Source organism: Sphaerodactylus townsendi, linkage group LG06 (assembly GCF_021028975.2).
Source record: "Sphaerodactylus townsendi isolate TG3544 linkage group LG06, MPM_Stown_v2.3, whole genome shotgun sequence".
Taxonomy (NCBI): Eukaryota; Metazoa; Chordata; class Lepidosauria; order Squamata; family Sphaerodactylidae; genus Sphaerodactylus; species Sphaerodactylus townsendi.
In genome coordinates, this window is record NC_059430.1 from 124,675,749 (window position 1) to 124,696,457 (window position 20,709).

Genomic DNA, 20,709 nt, shown 5'->3' on the forward strand with positions numbered 1-20,709 from the left:
GCAGAGTTCATGTGCGGGAGCAGGGAAACAAATCCGGCTCACCAGATAAGAAACCGCTGCTCATGTGGAGGAGCGGAGAATCAAACCCGGTTCTCCAGATTAGAGCGCACAGCTCTTAATCACGGCGCCACTCTGGCTGTCAGGAGGTTTCGGCCGTTCGCCAACCCTAGTGAAATGCCGCCCATTCCAACGCTAGGAAAAGGCAGCAGGAAAAGGGGAAGCTGCAACCTGAGATGGGTGGGCTCTATCCAGGAAGCCACGCCCCTCTGTTTGCAAGAACCGAGCAAGGCTGTCAACGAGGGGACATTTTTGAGGCCATCGAGGCAAAGGATCATCATAAGTCAAAAGTGACTTGATGGCACTTAAAACACACGCGTGCACAGAGGCGTAGCTTCAATGGGGACATCTGGGGCAGCTCGCCCCGGGCGCCGCCATTGCAGTCGCGTGGGGGGCGTGTCGGGGGCAGGGAGGGTGCACGTGGGGAGTTCATGCCCAAGGGCACAGTTCCCCCTCCCTCCGTCACTGTACACTAAAGAAGCGGCCCCGAAGAAGTTTCATTGTAGCCCCCCTTCTATTATCATGTTTTTCTTTGCAGGGACGCAAACCGGGGTATTTCTCATTTCTGGATCCCTTCTCCCCAGCTGTTTGGCTTTTCATGCTCCTGGCCTATCTGGCTGTCAGCTGCGTCCTCTTCCTAGCTGCCCGGTAAGTTGTCCCCGTTTCCCCAAACACCGCCATTGTGGCAGTGGCCGATTTTCTGAATTCCTGCCAGTCACGCTGTCCTTCCTGACATACTGTGGGTAGACTTCATCCCATGAATGGACCTGCAGTTCTGAATTTGTGAATGAACCTATTCGTGTGTATATATTATGCTTGAGCACACATCAACTGCAGTTCTGAAGTACTTGCTATTAGGGAGGGGAGGGGAGTGAGGGGTGCCATGCAAGGGAGGGGAGGGAGAGGGAGGGGGACTGGCCTCTGGACATGGTCCACTCACCCTAGTGGAGGGAGGGGGAGGGGAGGGAGGGGTGGCATGCAAGGGAGGGGAAAGAGGAAGAGGGGGCCGGCATCTGGACATGACCCACTCACCCTAGTGGAGGGAGGGGAGTGGAGTGGAGTGGAGGGAGGGGTGGCATGCAAGGGAGGGGAGGGAGAGGGAGGGGCCCTGCATCTGGACATGACCAACTCACCCTAATGGAGGGAGGGGGAGGGGAGTGTGGGGAGGGGTGGCATTCAAGGGAGGGGAGGGAGCGGGAGGGGCCTTGCATCTGGACATGGTCCACTCACCCTAGTGGAGGGAGGGGGAGGGGGAGGGAGGGAGGGAGGGAGGGAGGGAGGGGTGGCATGCAGGGGAGGAGAAAGAGGAAGAGGGGGCCGGCATCTGGACATGGCCCACTCACCCTAGTGGAGGGAGGGGGAGTGGAGTGGAGGGAGGGGTGGCATGCAAGGGAGGGGAGGGAGAGGGAGGGGCCCTGCATCTGGACATGGTCCACTCACCCTAGTGGAGGGAGGGGGAGGGGAGGGGGGAGGGGTGGCATGCAAAGGAAGGGGAGTGAGGGAAGGGAGGGGAGGGCCCACCTAATAGCAAGTACTTCAGAACTGCAGACCATGTGTGCTCAAGCATTATAATATACACACTAATAGGTTCTTTCACAAATTCAAATGCTCTCTAAGCCCATAAGCATTTCCCCTCTGCAGTGATAACAATGCACCTTGTACCTTTGGATCCAAGATCCTTCATTGCAACACCGCTCCCACCTTCTGACTGGGGCAGAAGGACTCAGGGATCCCCATTTGGACTCTGACAAAAGGAGTTTTGACTCCGAAGCCCATACCCCAGAAGTGAAGCTGGGCAGGAGTGCGCCCGGGGCACACTCCATGTTTTCTGCCCCCCTGCGGCCCCTTCCCCTCCCCCTGCGGCCCTCTCTCTCCCCCTCTCTCCCCCACGCCTCCCCCCCACTTGGGGTGGTGTAAGTCCATTTAGAGCAGGGGTCTTCAAACTATGGCCCTCCAGATGTTCATAGACTACAATTCCCACGAGCCCTACCACTTGGCCATGCTGGCAGGGGCTGATGGGAATTGTAGTCCATGAACATCTGGAGGGCCATAGTTTGAAGACCCCTGATTTAGAGCTATGGCGGCCAGAGAAGCCCCCTGGAGGCAGTGCGACAGCGCAGCAGCATGCCGTCCCCAGCCACCTTCGCCCTTGGAACTGGGCTCTGAGTCGTTCAGCAGTGAGAATCCCCTCTCAGCCCTAGCGTGCCTCTCGTGAATTAAGTCTTGCCTCCTTTGCTTCTGCAGGCTGAGCCCCTACGAATGGTACAACCCCCACCCCTGCCTCCGGGAACGTCACAACATCCTGGAAAACCAGTACACGCTGGGGAACAGCCTCTGGTTCCCCGTCGGGGGCTTCATGCAGCAGGGATCGGAGATCATGCCCCGGGCTCTCTCTACCCGCTGTGTCAGTGGGGTTTGGTGAGTAATGATGGCCTGAGCTTCTGAGGCAGGGGCGTCCAATTCTGGGGCTTCCGATGTTCATGGACTACAATTGGCCATGCCAGCAGGGGCTGATGGGAATTGTAGTCCAGGAACATCGGAAGCCCCAGAGTTGGACACTCCTGCCCAAAGGGAATTGGAGAAGGGTCTGGCAGGGGGAGTAACCAGAGGTGGGATCCAACCAGTTCTCACCACTTCTCTAGAAGTGGTGACTAATTTTTTCTGAGTGCCGAGAAGGGGTTACCAAAGCAACCTCCCTGCCCAATAGGGACTGGAGGCGCGTGTGTGCGGCGGCACCACTGTTTGAATCCCACCACCATCGGAACCTGTTATTAAAATTTTTGGATCCCACCACTGGGAGTATCCTGAGCTCAGAGGGTATCCAGCTGAAGACTGGGGGTTGAACGTAGGGATGGGCTATGGCTCAGTGGTAGAGCATCTTCGTGGCACGCAGAAAGTCCTGGGTTCAAACCACGGCATCTCCAGTTAAAAGGACAAGGCAGTAAGTGACGGGAAAGACCTCTGCTTGAGACCCTGGAGAGAAGCTGCCCGTCAGAGTAGACAATACTGACCTTGGTCTAATTCCGTATAAGGCAGCTTTGTGTCTAGAGGCAAGTCTAGAAAAATTCTGGACATCAGATGAAAAACTTGCTGGTATCTCCAGATTTTGAAATAATTTTTTTGCTGCTAGGAGCTAAGAATTTGATATTTTTTTTGTTCCACCCCTGGAAATTTGACAGATCCCTATAATTTAGGGCTGCAGTCTAGGAAGCTACCTTGTATTCTTGTCCCATCTTGCTCACGAGTGTCAACTCTGCTGGGCTGTTGTTCTCAGCCAGAAAAAAGACCTTTCCCAGCATCATCTACAGAGACCCTGGAGATGATCCCTGATGGGAGACGCTGGGGGTGGAACCTGGGACGTTCTGCGTACAAGGCAGATTCTCTGCCTCTGAGCCACTGGTCCATGTACCATGTGGTTCTGTACATTCTCTACTTATAGCGGCAGAAGCTCTCCATATTTTTGGCCAGAGCGAGGCCTTTCCCAACACTTGTTACTTGAAATGCTTTAACTGGAGATGTGAGAATTGCATCGGCTGCCTCCTGCAAGCTTGGCCAATTAATTAACTAATGCTTTCTCCTTGGGGGCAAATTCTAATTGACGTGGACACCTTTTCATCAGTGGGACTGTGAACGGAGGGCACATTTTCTTGTCTTTGGTTGAGGCTGCTTCGATTCTCATGTTCCCTTGTCATAGGAAAAAAATAAAAACTAAAATGATGAAAGATCCTCTTTCCTTCCAACAAGGGATTCTCATTTCGGTTTATGAATTGTAAGTTATTATGTTTGCTCCCATAGCTCAAAGATGCTTAAGTATAGGCTTTGGTAACATGCCCGTTTATTCAATTAAGCCATTGAATGATTGCTTATGGGGTGAGCAGTTAACCAAGTACATGCTCTTTAATCAGTTAGCAGCCGTAATATAAATCCATGTCCTTCTGCTTCCAGTCTCACTGGTGTATATTTTCCAGATATTGAAAAGTGTGCTCTGCAAAGACACACTACCCTTTAAAGCAGAATGAATGGGTTTTCCGAGAAATCTGCCCTCTGGGAACAGATCAGACTAGCTGGTGGCTACCCTGTATTGACAGAATCCAGCTGGTGGATGTGGCTCAAGGAAAAACAGTTTGATAATCCGAATATAGCTAGAGTAAAGGTCCAAGATTTGCGTCTAGCTAGCAGCTGAGAAACTGCCCTCTTCCAGACGAGGCTTGTAAACTACAGGCCATCAGAATGGGGCCCCAGCCTGTAGAATCAGTGATGGCAAACCTCTATGGCTACGGGTGCCAGAGAGGTGGCAGCTCACAGAGCCCCTCTCTGTGGAGCCACTGCTTCCAATCAATAGAGTCTCCCATCACATCTAGGCTGGCCTGGGCCACTGGGCTCGATTATTAGCATTAAACCTATGACCTAATTTTGGGGAAGCAATGCTTGGGTAACCCCTGTTTAGAAAGCACTGCTAAACCCCACTGATTTTCATCACGAAGAACTAAAGAAGCGTGATCCCTTTACCTGGGAGTAAGCTCGGTTTCTGGCAATGGGGCTTGCTTCTGAGTAAACCCTCCTAGGGTCGTGATTCACCCATTGGAAGAGTTGCATGGTTGCTTCAGATGAACCAAGATGGACTGAATGTATTTATGTATGTACATGTTTTCGCATTGATTGAATACTTACCATAAGGATGTTGAACTGATGGGAGAGTATGAACTAAATGCTTACCTGAATTAATCACGGATGACCCTATGAATCTGTTTGTTATAGTTGTTAAAAATAAGTTAGACACTGACCTGTTGGATGTAGTCGACAAGAAGTGATTGTATTTATAGCTAATGAAATATAAAAAATATGAACAATGATATAAATTCATGTATACAGATATACGCATTTGAAATATTGAAATACTAGTTATAGCCAGAGTGCAACAGTAGTGGTAGTTCTATTATTATTAATATTTATTATTGCACCCCCTTTTCTTATGTGCTTCAAAGCAAAGCCACCGACTACCACCAAGCTTACTCCCGAGTAACACACGTCTCGGAGCCAACCGTTTTTTTCTAAACGAAAACCTCAGCATTCAGGTTAAATGGCCGTGTTGGCACTTTGCGATAAATAAGTGGGGTTTTTTTGGGGTTGCAATTTCGGCACTCGGTCTTGAAAAGGTTCGCCATCACTGCTGTAAATCATTCAGGGGAGGAATTTGCTTCTTTCACCGCTCTCCAATTTAGAAAGAAACCGAAAGGGACCCGAAGTCCCTGCTGTCCTGCTGATGCTCAGAAACCAACTGAGTTGTCATTTCTTGATGTCGCTGGCAGAAGGGGAGGGACCTAAAAACAGGAAACAGGGTGGTTGAAATCTAACTGGGGCTCATTGGTGGGAAGCTCTGAAATCCATTTTTGAAGTGAAGCTGGGGGGCGGGCAGGCACGTAGCAGCGAGGAGCCAGGAGGGTACCACCGCCCCTCAAATGTGCAACGCCCCATCACCCAGGAGCGCAGCCTGGCCCAAAGACACATCATGGGCTGCTTTCCATTGGGCTAAACTGCCCCCTTAACAAAAAAATTGCTCCCCCCCCCAACAAAATATTTCTAGCTACAGGCCTGGGTGCGGCCTGTAGAAGAAGAAGAAGAAAGAGAGAAGAAGGGAGGGGGAGAGGAGGAGGAGGGAGGAGGAAGAGGAGAGGGAGGAGGAGAGGAGGAGGAGGAGGAGAGGAGGTGGAGGAGGAGGAGGAGGAGGAGGAGGAGGAGGAGGAGGAGGAGGAGGAGGAGGAGGAGGAGGAGGAGGAGGAGGAGGAGGAGGAGGAGGAGGAGGAGGAGAAGAAGAAGAAGAAGAAGAAGAAAGAAAGAAGAAAGAAAAGAAGAAGTTTGGATTTATATCCCCCTTTCTCTCCACAGGAGACTCAAAGGAACTTACAATCTCTTGCCCTTCCCCTCACAACAAACACCCTGGCGTAGGTGGGGCTGAGAGAGCTCCGAGAAGCTGTGACTAGCCCCAAGGTCACCCAGGTGGCACGTGTGGGAGTGTACAGGCTAATCTGAATTCCCCAGATAAGCCTCCACAGCTCAGGCGGCAGAGCTGGGAATCAAACCTGGTTCCTCCAGATTAGATACACGAGCTCTTAACCTCCTTCGCCACTGCTGCTCCTGAAGTTTTGTCTATTTCTTTGTTTTTCTCTTCATTGCCCAGGTGAGTAGAGAGGAATACACTTTCCACCACTGACCCACTGTAGCCAAATTCAGTAATTGGTTTAAGGAGGCGGAAATTGCCAGTAAATTTGAGTCTTGGTGTTTCTCTGGTTGGCCGTTCAACAACAGACGTCCTTTTCATACACACACCCCCACACCAATTTTCCAGGGGGGGGGCAGCACTTTCTTTCCTGACTTCCTGATCTGCACACAAGGATTTATTTTTGTTGTTTGCTGCTGCTTCCCCAGGTGGGCGTTCACGCTGATCATCATCTCCTCTTACACGGCCAACCTGGCCGCCTTCCTCACCGTGCAACGGATGGAGGTACCCATCGAGTCGGCGGCGACCTGGCCCAGTGAAACCAACATGTCCAGGCTCTGGCCACGATCCACTGGCTCTACCATGACCTTCCAGGTGAGAGTGGGACCCTTGTCGGGGACTTCGGTGGGACGTTAGGGATTCTCCTGATGTAAGTGGTTGTGTGTGCGATGGGCCCAAAGGGTTGGGCAGTGCACGTGTGTGAGGGGAAAACTTTAGTGGGTTGGAATTTAAATGTACATATTTGTGGGCCACGGAGAGCAAATACCATGATGTGTTAGCCATAAATATGGGTAAAATGTTGGGAACAAATACTACCAGACCATGACTTCACTGCCTGGAAAACCCACAACAGCCATGAAAGCCTTCCGTAATACTTATTTACTTCCTTTATACCAGGAGTCTGCAACCTCTGGCTCTCCAGATGTTCATGGACTACAATTCCCATCAGCCCCTGCCAGCATGGCCAATTGGCTGTACTGGCAGGGGCTGATGGTAATTGTAGTCCATGAACATCTGGAGAGCCACAGGTTGCAGACCCCTGCTTTATACCTTATTTTTCTGCCCGATAGAGACCCAGGGCAGCTGACCTCGTGCTCCTTGTCTCCATACCAAGAAATACCACAGGCTCTAGAAGAACGTTAAGAGGATAAAGATGTCTGTTAGTTGTTAAGAGTGTAAGCCCTGATCCCTTGCTGGATTAGCTTGATCCCCAGAATCTCGTCTCCAACCACAGCCAATCAGATGATCCCGAGCATCCCACAAGCAGGGCATTGAAACCTTATCCTTTCTCTGTTGAGGGCACCATCTACAGTTATTCAGAGGTAGACTGCCGGTGAAACTGGAGGCTCCATTCCACCATCAAGGCTAACCTCCACTCAGGGACTTCTTCGCCATCCCTGTGTTGGATCCCCTTTTAAAAAGCTATTGCTGTGCTCTGCGGGCGGGGGGGCGAGGGGGGGGGAGCGTGGATTCCGTAAATGTTGTTTTGTGTCGGAAAGTCCTCTCTTCCAAATCTCACCCCCCCAAACCGTGAGGTTTTCAATCAGTCATGTTTCTCTCACCTCCCTCTGCTGCGAGAAGGTAACGCTAATGATTGGCCTGTTATAAGAATGACTGAAATCGCAAATGAGAAATCCTTTTTAAAAGACCGGGCCACTGGCTCATTACTGTTAGTCATCCTAGCTAAAAATGGAATCTCCAGATACAGAGGAAATATCACTCTTAAGCACCTCGAACGGAGGCAGAGAAGGGAAGGGTCAGCAATCTTCTCCATGAGCTGGCTGTTTGGTCCCTTGGGGCACGTGTCGAGTCACTGCGATGCTGCTAGGTCGGGGGTCTGCAACCGGTGGCTCTCCAGATGTTCGTGGACTACAATTCCCATCAGCCCCTGCCAGCACAGCCAATTGTGAAGTCCACTTGAACATCGCTGGAGCTCCAGCCACAAATTACAGACCTCTAACTAGAGTGGACACTGGGCTCCTGAATCCCAGCATTGCGAGGATTCTGGGTCCCGCATTTTCCTTCACGAAGCCAGGTTTCTGGTTTTGTGCAGCAGTGGGGGGGGGGGGGGGGGGGAACCAAACCAAACAATACCCAGGAACCGTGTCCTTCTTGTGCGTCTATTCCTTTCCGTTGCAGAGAAACGCTACCTGAAAGAGGCTCTTGATCCCTTAACCCTCAGCTGCTTTGTGTGTGTAAGGGGGAGACTTATGGGTCTGAGCAACTAGGCAGTGGAGGGGAGGAGGTCAGGGATGGAGGTTCCCATGGCAACCGTAGCTAGGATAGCAGTGGCCAGCCTATTCAGGCCTCTTCCTCTCCTCCAATTCCGACCGACTCTCGGTTGCTCCGGCAACCCGTCTCCACAGTAACAGGCCTGCTTTTCTCCAGGAGATGGTCAATGAAGGGAAATCAATCAACAAACAAGGTGGCGGGCCCCTGCAGCAGAACGGAAAGCCCAGTCTTTCCTTCCGATGTGAAGTCTCCGCGGTGCCGTTCCCGGGGCCAAAATCTTTTCCCCCTCGGCCCAAAGGACTCTTTCCCATCAAAGCGTCCCCTTTTAAGAAGCTGCAAAGATCGGCGCTGCGTTGTAAGCAAGGTTTTGTGATTGAATCAATCTCAGCCTTTGGGCATGTCAGGCTTTGGACTGTTAGTTTAAGAAACAAAACACGATCGGTCAATTAAAAGAAAGAAAAGAGCTGCAAATTTCCCAAAACCAACCGGTGAGAACCGGTGTGTCTCTCTTGTTCTGCTAATAACCCTTTACTTATTTTTATTTTATTTTATACATTTATTAGCTGCCTTTCTTCCTTATGGAAATCAAGGCAACTCATGGTATAAATAAAAATACATCACGCAAAGTATACGGAAGTACATAAAAGCATTTTTTTGTTAAAAAAACCCCCATAATTGAGGACTGCTTTAATCAAATGCAGCCCTCAATAAAACTGTCCTCAGCTGCCTTCTGAAGATTGAAAGTGAGGGGCTGGGCAGACCTCTCTGGAGAGCTTGTTCCATAATTGCCAAGCTTCTACCTTACCCTACAAATGTCTTTGCTTCCAGGTACCAGAGGAAAGGGCGGGCAGTTGAGTGTCAGCTGGGGGAAAAGAAGAAAATTGAATGCGATGAAGCCATTGCCTGGCTTTCGTCGCCTGAAGGAAGGGAACTGGGATCTGAGGGAATATGCTGTAAAGACCCTGCTTAGAATCATAAAGTTGGAAGAGACCACAAGGGCCATCGAGTCTATGCAGGAAGACACTGTCAGGCACCCTTGACAGATGGCCATCTGATGGGATTTGGCAAGTGCCAGTAACACAATCCAGTAATGAAGGAGTTAATTGTTGCATGCTAATTAGTTAGCAGGTAAGGTCAAGAAGTCAGTAGCCAGGTAATTGATACCTATTGGTTGGGGTGGGCTACATGCAGGTCTGCACGTAGGCTTTAGATATATCTCCCTTTGTGTTGCACTTTCTGCAACGTGCTCAGTCAGTTCCAGTTCAGTTCAGTCTATAGCTTAGTAGCCAATGTAATAGTCTACAGCAACGGCTTGGCTGTTGGTGCTACTTTAGCTATTAAGAGAAGATGTTTATTGTTTTTCTTCCAACACGTTTCCCTTCCCTGTAGTAAAGTAAACTTTATTTCCAGTAAAAGCAACTGGTCTCTGCCTCATTACTGCATTAACTCTGCTAATTAAGTATTTGTCCACACGACACCATCCAATCTTTTTTTAAAAAACCTCCAAAGAAAGAGACCCCATTACTCTTCAAGGCAGTGCATTCCACTGTCGAACAGCCCTCGTTGCCAGGAAGTTCTTCCTAATGGTTGTGCCGGGTTTTCCAGGGTGCGTGGCCGTGGCCTGGTGGATCTTGTCCCTAACGTTTCGCCTGCATCTGTGGCGGGCATCTTCGGAGGTGTATCCCAGAGGGAAGTCTGTTACCTTGCGGTGTCTCTTCATACAGCCTTGAAGATGCCAGCCACAGCTCTGAAGATGCCAGCCACAGATGCAGGCGAAACGTTAGGAACAAGATCCACCAGGTCACAGCCACACAGCCCGGGAAACCCACCACAACCAATTGAATCCGGCTGTGAAAGCCTTCGACAACACATAGTTCTGCCCAGTGTTTAGGTGGAGTCTTTTTTCCTGTACCTTGGGCCCATTACTCCTCGTTCTCGTCGCTGGAGCAACAGAAAACAAGATTGTTCCATTGTCAATTGTCAAACAGATTGTTTGTTTCCCCATCTCTGGTCCACAATACTGTTACAACGGAGTAATGAATTAAAATAAAGAAGCTCAAGCCGATACAGAATAAAATCAGAGAGATCTTTATTCAATAGCACAACTGTGGAGTAAGACAAGTATCCGGGAACCACACTAAAAAAATGGTGAATTGTGTTCGCCACTTTTATAGTATTAATGACAAGCTATATCAAAATGGCAGCAAAGAATACACCCCAAGATGCCCACATCATCAATCAATCACACAAAAGGTGGAGATTTTCCCTGTTCCCACAGCCCTTTGGGGTTGTCCAAAATCCCCATTGGAAGATGTCAGCATTTCACTCTTCGACGTTATGTGAATCAAAAACCCTTGTTTCTGCTTTTATCCATTTATATGTTTCTAGGATTGCCCTATGTTTTTAGACAAAGAGCCTGAACTTTCCCATGAGGCTCTTCCTTATTGTGTCTCACAGGAAACAAAGGGCAGCAACTTTAAGGAATCATCTTTGGTTACAACAGGATTTTCCTTTTGAAAACAGTTTGCCTTGCACATTTTGTGTGAAAAACTGTGAACAAAGGGGCATTTCTTGGAGCCTATTAGGGCTAAAGCTAGCTGCAGTAAAAGAATAGGTTTAAGGCCTGCATGGTTTCTTTGGTCAGCAGCATTATGGTTGCCATCTCTCCATTATAGGAAAAATAATGGAGGGAAAGAAGAAATAACCTTTCTTGTTGAATCCAAAAACCCCTCCTGTGTCTCCTTCTCTACATCCTCTTTTCCTTCTGTCTACATTCTTTTTTCCCTTTTTTCCCCTACTTTTTTTTTTTTTTTTCCTCCTTCTCGCATACCACAATACTACTTGAACTGTTAAGGGCCCTTGACCACCTTGTGACTTAAAATAGTCCCGCATAAAGGGGGTTAATTAGGATGGGAGGGAAAGCACTTTCTCTGATTTTAATTAATCACCTCCAACCCGCCGGGACTTTTTAAACTGTGGACTGAGTGGCTGATAATAGCTTAGCGTGTGGAGCGTAATTAGGGTCAGGGAAGGCCTGCTGTGAGTTATGCATCCTACGATCTCAATATTTCCCTGTCTCCCAGACAGCCCGGGGAAGGAAAGAGAAAAGCGTTATTACTTTCAGGAGGGATGAGCCGGCGCAACCTGTTCATCTGGGCCAGAACTTTGGCAGTTGGCTGGTCAGAACAGCCCTGACCTGGAAGACCAAGACTAATTTGAGCTTGTCAGATTTTGGAAGCTAAGCAGGGTAGATCCTGGCTAGTGTTTGGTTGGGAGACCACTGAGGAAGTTCAGGGTGGCTATGCCGAGGCGGACCGGTAAACCGCTTCTGACTGTCTCTTGCAGTGGCGTAGGAGGTTAAGAGCTCGTGTATCTAATCTGGAGGAACCTGGTTTGATTCCCAGCTCTGCCGCCTGAGCTGTGGAGGCTTATCTGGGGAATTCAGATTAGCCTGTACACTCCCACACACGCCAGCTGGGTGAGCTTGGGCTAGTCACAGCTTCTCAGAGCTCTCTCAGCCCCACCTACCTCACAGGGTGTTTGTTGTGAGGGGGGAAGGGCAAGGAGATTGTCAGCCCCTTTGAGTCTCCTGCAGGAGAGAAAGGGGGGATATAAATCCAAACTCCTCTTCTTCTTCTTCTCCCCATCAGAACTCCCGGTACCAGACGTACCAGCGGATGTGGAATTACATGCATTCAAAGCAACCTAGTGTCTTTGTAAAGAGCACAGAAGAAGGGATTGCCCGGGTGCTGAATTCCAAATACGCCTTTCTGCTCGAGAGCACCATGAACGAGTATCACCGGAGGCTCAACTGCAACCTCACGCAGATCGGGGGACTGCTGGACACCAAGGGCTACGGCATTGGCATGCCACTAGGTGAGTGGCAGAAGGTGTGGCGGAGCGTCGGGGCCTGGGGTGGGGGTGGGGAGCAGGATGGTGGAAAGAACCAAAGGGGTGACGCGGAGGGGGCCGACTGAGAAGCATCGTGCACTTGAAAGCATGCGCAATATTATTTTCTTTTGTCTAACAGTGACACGTGGGCCCCACCTACGGATCTCTAAATCTGCAGATCTGCGCCACATTGACACTAAACCCGTGGTGGCGAACCTTTGGCACGCCAGTTGTTATGGACTACAGTTCCCATCAGCCCCTGCCAGCATGGTCAATTGGCCGTGCTGGCGAGGAGCTGGCTATAGAGAATTGTAGTCCCTGTAACATCCTGGAGATGCCAAAGGTTCGTCACCACTGCACTAAACAAATTTTTCTGCCAACTTGAGGGATTCTTGGGGGATGCGGAAGGATCCGAAATGTTCGAAAAAAAAACATTGGGGTGGGGGGTCTTGAAGTTCCCCCAGTTAAAAAGCATTCCTTGCAGAGGCGTAGCTAGGGGAAATGGAGCCCGGTGCAAAATCTGAGTTTTGCTGCTGCCCCCATGTTCGTTTGTGTTTTTTGTATTTTTTAGTGTTTTTTCAGTTTTTTTGGCCTACAAGGGTGCAGTTTTAGGCCCCAGCAACCGTAGCATTGCAAATTATCTTTAGAGAAGCGATACCCAGATGATACCACCCAGGTTTGGTGAAGTTTGGCTCAGGGGTCCAAAGCTTATGGACTTTCAAAGGTGTAGCCCCCATCTCTCCTATTACAGTCTCCCAAAGTGGAAACAATAGAGGATGGGGCACCGCCTTTGGGGAGTCCATGTAAACTTTGGACCCCTGAACCAAACCTCACCCAACTAGCAGATGGTAGGTCATCACTGTGAGAATCCCCCCCCAAAAAGCTCCACTGAAATTTTGGTGCTGCTAGCCTAAAAACTGCACCCCCTGCAGGCCAAAAACGAAAAAACACTAAAAGATATAAAAAAACAGCTGAACTTTTTGCTGCCCCCCCTCCCAGGCGCAAGCTTGGTGCGACTCACACCCCTCAGCCCCTTTGTAGCTACATCTCTGGTTGCTTGCACATGCAGATAGTGCACTTACTTTCATTCTTATGGGTGAAACTGGGAGCCCCTCCAGGCTTGGCCACGGTGACAGCTGAAGCGAGGGGCTGCTCTGGGTCTGGCCACGGTAGCGACAGACATTAGGAGTCGCTGCGGGCTTGGAGCTGCTCCCAGTCACTGCCGGTGCTGTGGGTGGACTCAAAGGTGGATGGCGGACCCTGGAGCCACACTGGGCTTGGTCATGGGGAGAGATGGGAGATCCCCTTTGAGTTTTGCAGCCCTCGTCCCCTTGTCATTCATAATACCTAAAAATCCTTGGTACTGTATGCAAAGGAAGGGAACAAATAAAGGCCAGGACCTGTTTGAAGGTACGTCATTAGAATGCATTGGGGGTTGAAAATTGTGCATGTCCTGGGAAAGAAGCCCTCCTGAAGAATTGGGCCCTCAGGGATTGAGGAGGAACAAAGAATAATTGGATTTTATATCCCCCTTTCTCTCCCAACTGTAACTTGAGATTTTCAAAAGGAGCTGACAAACTCCTTGCCTTCCCCACCCCACAACAAACACCCTGTGAGGTAGGTGGGGCTGAGAGAGCTCAGGCCAGAACTGCTTATTGCCCAAGGTCACACTAGCTGGTGTGTTATTGGGAGTCCGCAGGGCTAATTTGAATCCCCCAGGTAAGTCTCCACAGCTCAAGCGGCAGAGCGGGGAATCAAACCCGGTTCCTCCAGATTGGAGTGTGCCTGCTCTTAACCACTACGCCACTGCTGCTCCTAGTGGAAGCTGCTTTGGAATTCCACTGCGGAGCAAAGTAGGGTATAAGTATCTAAATAAAGTGCAGGCTGAAAGTGGGACTAGGCTAGTAGTGGAAGCCAGGAGAGGGAGCGACATCTAGCCAGAGCTTCCCTGGCTGTTAAGGTTGCCACCCACATGGAGTGTGGTAGTGGCTCTAGAAACTCCCTAAGAACATAAAGAACTACTACCTGCTGCTGGAACTGGGACCAGGAGTCCATCTGAGTCCAGCACTCTGCTGCCTACCATGAGTGGCCCACCAGGTGCCTTTGGGAGCTCACCTGCAGGAGGTGAAAGCAGTGGCCTTCTGCTGCTGCTGCTGCTGCTGCTCCTGAGCACCTGGTCTGCTAAGGCATTTGCAATCTAAGATCAAGGAGGATCAAGATTGGTTAGTTATAGATCAGAGCCTAGATGTTTGGCTCTTATCAGTTCCTACCAGCATGGCCAATTGGCCATGCTGACAGAGGCTGATGGGAATTGTAGTTCCTGGAACATCTATACCGCAGGTTCCCTACCTGCCATATATATAGATCAGGGGGGTAGGAACCTCGCGGCTCTCCAGATGTTCAGGAACTTCACAATTCCCATCAGCTACCAGCATGGCCAGTGGCCATGCTGACAGAAAAAACTTGATGGGAGTCTTCCCTGGGCTATCTAATTCCATGAATCGACTTCTCCTCCATAAATCTGTCCAAGCCCTTTTTAAAGCTAATCTCATCATGGGGAATCTCTGTAAAGAGCTAAATAGTGTGTTTAAAATTGGCTGGTGGGCCAAAGCCAAAAACGTAAACACAGGGAGGACATTCTTTTCATGACACCCAGAGACGCCTGCTCCTGCACACTGGCTTCAGTATAAACACAGAGGAAGAACCTGGCTGTCTTTTGTTCGCTTGGTTCCCCAAAGCAGGACGGGTTCTTCACCTTTGACAGACTTTGCCTTTGCCCTCTTGCCTCCCCGTAGGTTCCCCGTTCCGGGATGAGATCACCCTCGCCATTCTGCAGCTTCAAGAGAACAACCGCTTGGAGATCCTGAAACGCAAATGGTGGGAGGGAAGCAAGTGCCCAAAAGAAGAGGACCGCCGGGCCAAAGGTCAGAGGCCAAGGGTTGAGCAAGGGGAGGAGATGGGTGTTGCCGACCTGAGAGGGCCAGTGATTAATTTTTTTAAAAAATTAACGAAATTTATACTCCTCCTGCCAAGGCGGTTAACAAATGAAAACATGAGTCAGTGATGGCGAACCTTTGGCACTCCAGATGTTATGGACTACAATTCCCATCAGCCCCTGCCAGCATGGCCAATTGGCCATGCTGGCAGGGGCTGATGGGAATTGTAGTCCATAACATCTGGAGTGCCAAAGGTTTGCCACCACGGACACAGGTGGTGAAAACATATCTTAAAAACTACTAAAACCAACAGTGGAAGTTGAGGTTATTTTAATGTGATTTTTATTGTTGTTCTAATTGTATTTTATTGATGCTACATTTATTGTGGTTTTTATTGTTGTTTTTTTTAAAAAAACAACCTTTGTAAGCTGCCTGGAGACGCTAGTTTGAGGCGCGGTACAAATATAAAATAAATAAGCACATTAATTAAAATTAGAGCTATGGTACCTACAAAGACATAAAACAGCAATGGAAAAATCATAAAGACAGGTCCCAGAAGGAACTCCAAACAAAACAAAGTTTCTACGGGAAGCTGTTTTGGTCTGCAGTGGGGTAGGTAGTTTCGAGTCCAGCAGCAAATTTGAAACCAACAAGAATTTTCGGGGTATGAGCTTTTGAAAGTCAAACCTCTTTTTGTCATACACCTGATGAAGGAAGGTGTGACTTTCAAAGTTTGTAACACCGCCCCGCCCCACCCCCCCAAAAAATCTTGTTGGTCTCTAAAGTGCTACTGGACTTGAATCTAGTTGTCCAAAAGTATTTGCCCACCAAAAGGGACCAACAGAATTGTCAATGAATGTCTCTCGCCTCTTCTGCGTGCGCAGTGATAGCAACCAGTATTAAAAACAGAATTGGAAAAAGCTGTCAGAGTTGAAGTCCAGATGTGAGAAATTAAGCCATATAGATAGGGTTTCCAACCTTGTTTTAACAGCTGACCCCCAGATTACAGAAATCAGTTCCGCTGGAGAATGTGGCTGCTTTGGAGGGGAGAAGAATAGAAAGAATTTGGATTTATACCACTTGTCTCAACTGTGAGGAGTCTCAAAGTGGCTTCCACTTCCTAGTAGCAGCAGTGGCGTAGTGGCTAAGAGCAGTGGCTAAGAGCAGGTGCACTCTGATCTGGAGGAACCGGGTTTGATTCCCAGCTCTGCCGCTTGAGATGTGGAGGCTTACCTGGTGAACCAGATTAGCCTGTGCACTCCCACACACGCCAGCTGACCTTGGTGCACTCCCACACACGCCAGGGTGACCTTGGGCTAGTCACAGCTTTTCGGAGCTCTCTCAGCCCCACCCACCTCAAAGGGTGTTTGTTGTGAGGGGGGAAGGGCAAGGAGATTGTAAGCCCCTTTGAGTCTCCTGCAGGAGAGAAAGGGGGGATATAAATCCAAACTCTTCTTCTTCTACTCTTCTTCTTCACAACAGCCACCTTGTGAGGTAGGCGGGGGTTAAAGGGTTCTGAGAGAACTGTGACAGGCTCGAGGTCCCCCAGCAGGCTCTATGACATGATGTCCTCCCGAGTTTCTTCCCCTTTCCAAATTCCACCCTCCCCCGGTTCCACCCCCAAATCAACAATATAAACAACCACAAATGGGGCGTAATGTGCAAACAGGCCAATAAGCAAAAAGCAGCTAACAGACATGCCGCTATATTCTAACAATGCACAGAAATGAAATGCAAAAGCATCAAAATCCTGTGTGAGAATCTGCTGCCGTCTCATGCCATTGGTGGGCAAATAGCAAAAAATAAAATAAAATAATAAACGTCCGGAGTGTCCAATATTCTCCCTGGTGTACGCCCATTTTGTGGAAATCTAATCCGCTTTGTCAGTGATGTAATTCAGCCTTGCTCATAATATTCTGGGATCATTATATTACATGTCATAAAATGCTAGCGCCATTTCATTGATGTGTCCCTTCCAGTTGGACTCAGATGATAACTGCTCCACGCCATGTCGGAGTTGTATTTGTATATGTATGAGGTCTGGTCTTTAGTAACTCTAGAGTTTCCATAGGGTGGTTGTGGCCTTAGTTTGGAACAAGTTTTGTGTTCAAGTCCAAACGTTATTTTGGTTAGCAGATTTATTGTTATTGTTGTTTCTTTTGTTTCCCCTATTAGATGCGGTATTTGAGGAAGGGAGACTACAGACAGGCTGAGCATAGCAGCCTCTTGTGGCAACAGGGGGGATTGCAGGCAGCCTAAATTGATGTATTTACTTTCTGGCCACAGGGCGTATCCGCATGGCAAACTTGAACAGCCGTGTCAATTGAATTGATGCATAGCTGTAGCATAGATGTGACCTTACGTCAATTCAGTATTGGCATTACTTATTTATATTCGGGGTTGCATGTATTGCCTGTCAGAAATATATAGCCACAGTGCACCTTAAGTAATTTCCATCCGTTTGCACAATTTATTTTGCTTCCATTGGGGAGGGAGCAAGCAGATACAAACCCTGCTCAAAAGTCCATTACCAAAAAAGGTGGACTGCTACCTACCTACCTACCTACCTACCTACCTACCTACCTACCTACCTCTCTGTCTGTCTGTCTGACTGTCTGTCTGTCTGTCTATCTGTCCATCCATCCATCCATCTATCCGTCCATCCGTCCATCCGTCCATCTCTCTGTCTCTCTGTCTGTCTCTGTCTGTCTGTCTGTCTGTCTGTCTGTCTGTCTGTCTGTCTCTCTCTGTCTGTCTCTGTCTCTGTCTCTGTCTCTGTCTCTGTCTCTGTCTCTGTCTCTGTCTGTCTGTCTGTCTGTCTGTCTGTCTGTCTGTCTGTCTGTCTGTCTGTCTGTCTGTCTATCGTCTAATCATCTCTCTCTCTCTCTGCTTGCCTGCCTGCCTGCCTGCGTGTGTGTGCACACATACTTTTATTTAATTTGCCTAATACAAAAGTCCACCAACATGATGCCCGTGGGTGCCATGACCCGGCTAACACCTTTTCTCATGTCCACCACATGTTTTAGGTAGTGGGTGGGGCCAGGTAGGGTTTTTGCCCAGCAGGGCTTTTGTTTGATTACTGGAAACTTATTGCCGGCACAGATTTTTTAAAAAATTCTTCTTTGGCAGCAGCTGAATTGTGTTACTGTACAGCTAAGCTGTGGCAATCGTTATGTGGCTGGCTCTGCCTCCTGCATCACACATTTTTGGTGGCAGCCATTTTGTGGCAGCTTCCCTTGTGGCATGTCAGAATTCCAAATGTGTAATGTCAACATTAACCCAAACAAATTCAAAGATACACACGTTGCACTCTGGCTGGGTCTGCTCTTATATATTGATCTTATATTTAATTGTTCCATTCAACACTTCTATTAATATTTACATTTCCTTCTCAATAAGACAATTAAATATAATTTAATTGGAACAATTAAATATAAGATCAATATATAAGAGCAGACCCAGCCAGAGTGCAACGTGTGTATCTTAGAATTCCAAATGTGGCCAGAGGCTCAAAAAAGTTGGGACCCTGGGCTAATTTATCCTGCTTTTGCTAAGCATGGGAAGGGAGGAATATCTACACAAAACAGAAAAAATAAATAAATTGAAAACTGGTGGTTCTGAAGGTTAAAAGGACAGTTAAAAAAAGATTCAATAGAGAAAAATAAAGCTTTGTATCCATAATGATGCTAAAGATTTAATTTTATGTTGCTGTTTAATGGCCAAGGGCTTAGAATGTAGAGTTGGAGGGTTAATATTCAGTGCACGGGAAAAATCTGAAATAAGCGCTTTATGAAAATAAGTACTTTGCAACTTGGTCAATTTTGTTTGTACGTATGTTTTGGAATTTGACTCGAAAGTGCATTTAAAAATTGGTACTCTAAAAAAAGAAAGGGGAAAATGTCATGCTGGCCCCCCTGTTCCCCATTCCATGACTTACCAGATGCTTTTTTCCTCTCCCCTTCTGGCTTCTGAGATTCCATCAGATGTTACCTTCCCACCTTGGGACTTTTAGGTGCCACTTTAGGTCACCGTTTCTCAATGTGACACTCGTGGGCACCATGGAGCCTGCCAGCATTTCCTTTAATGCCTCCTGGGCTTTTCAGAAATTGGGTGAGGCCATTGTGAGTCACACCTTATTATTGGTCCTCATTCAAAGGAAAGGGTTGTCCACCGGAGGATCAAAAGGACTGGAAAGCACCTGGATCAAAAGGATCTGGAAAGGATCCACCAAAGGATCCACCAAAGGATCAAAAGGACTGGAAAGCTGTGGTTCTATTCCTCCTTCAGGCTTTCCTCTTCCTTCCTCTTCCTCTTCCTCTTACAGGTGGTGAAAAGAAATGTGTTACATTTGTCTCTGCCTCCTGCGGAACTCATTTCTGGTTTGTTGCCACATCCTACAGAAGCTATTTTTGGGTTGGCATTCACCACTACCACTTAATATTCCTCATGTGCCCCCAGGCTCAGTAAAGATTGGGGTCCCCTGCCTTAGGGACTAGAAACGTGACTGTAGCAACCATACAATAGGGAGTATCCGTTAAGATTGACCTACAGAGCTGAATCAAGAAGGTGATGTTTTTGCATCCTTCGGAAAGTGTCCAGGTATCAGCAGTGGGAGGGGGAGGAATAGGAACGTGAGGGTGTTGAAAATGTGATTAAAACAAGGACAGAAAGTTGGCACAACAAAGCGTCGCACTGCCAGTTTCTGGAGAAGATCAAGGACGAGGTAGACAATGAAAAGATCTGACGGCGGCTAACAACGGCAACTCTGAAAAAGGAAACTGAATCATTCATTTTAGCCACTCAAGAGTAGGGCGTTGTGACCAATACGATCAAGGGCAGAATCGAAAACTCCCCAGATGATGCAAAATGTAGGTTGTGGGAAAGAAAGGTGTTACTTAAATGGTGTAGAACCCCAATACAACTAGCCTACATGATCAAAGGACTAAGCCCAAAATGCTGGCACTGTGGAGAAAAAGGAGCATATTATACTCATATGTGGATAGAATGTAAAGTGGTAAAAAAGTTTTGGGAGAATATTTTGAAATATGTAGAGCAGTTAGTAAAAGTAAAAATTGATGTAAACAATGATTTATTAATTGTGGGGATAATAGATGATATAAGAGTGAACAGAAATTTGGAACCAATGTATAAAATAATGATTAGAGCAGCACACGCAGTGTTGGCGTTGGGCTGGAAAGATAACAAGAAATGGACAGTCTCAAAAGGGTTGGAATATATTTGGGAACAAATTCAGTTAGAGATTTTTGAGAGACTGGCAAAAAAAATACACGATGGCAAGAGAAACTAGAAGATATTATGAAGCTATGGACATTGTATGAAAAATGGATGGAAGAAGCCGGATTTAACGAAGAACCATGGAACAAGAGAATAAGAAGAATGAACCTTCCGCTGCTTGCTTGAAATAATCAATGGAAAAGAGGGGGGGAGGGGGTGAAAAAGGAAAAATGTATAGTTGGAACAAACATATTGAATGTAACAAATATAATAATGTATTGTCGAAGGCTTTCACAGCCGGAATCACTTGGGTGCTGTGTGGTTTCCGGGCTGTATGGCCGTGTTCTAGCAGCATTCTCT

The 20,709-nt window shown here is 48.1% G+C and overlaps 1 protein-coding gene across 1 annotated transcript in view; it reads left to right on the top strand.

Annotated features, from left to right (window-relative positions):
- Positions 1 to 20,709, top strand: part of GRIK5 (glutamate ionotropic receptor kainate type subunit 5) — a 115,812-nt gene that overhangs the window by 87,255 nt on the left and 7,848 nt on the right. Inside the window, 5 exon segments of the mRNA XM_048501037.1 lie at positions 596 to 705; positions 2,302 to 2,475; positions 6,484 to 6,649; positions 11,938 to 12,163; positions 14,974 to 15,102. Coding sequence (XP_048356994.1) covers positions 596 to 705; positions 2,302 to 2,475; positions 6,484 to 6,649; positions 11,938 to 12,163; positions 14,974 to 15,102 — 805 coding nt within the window.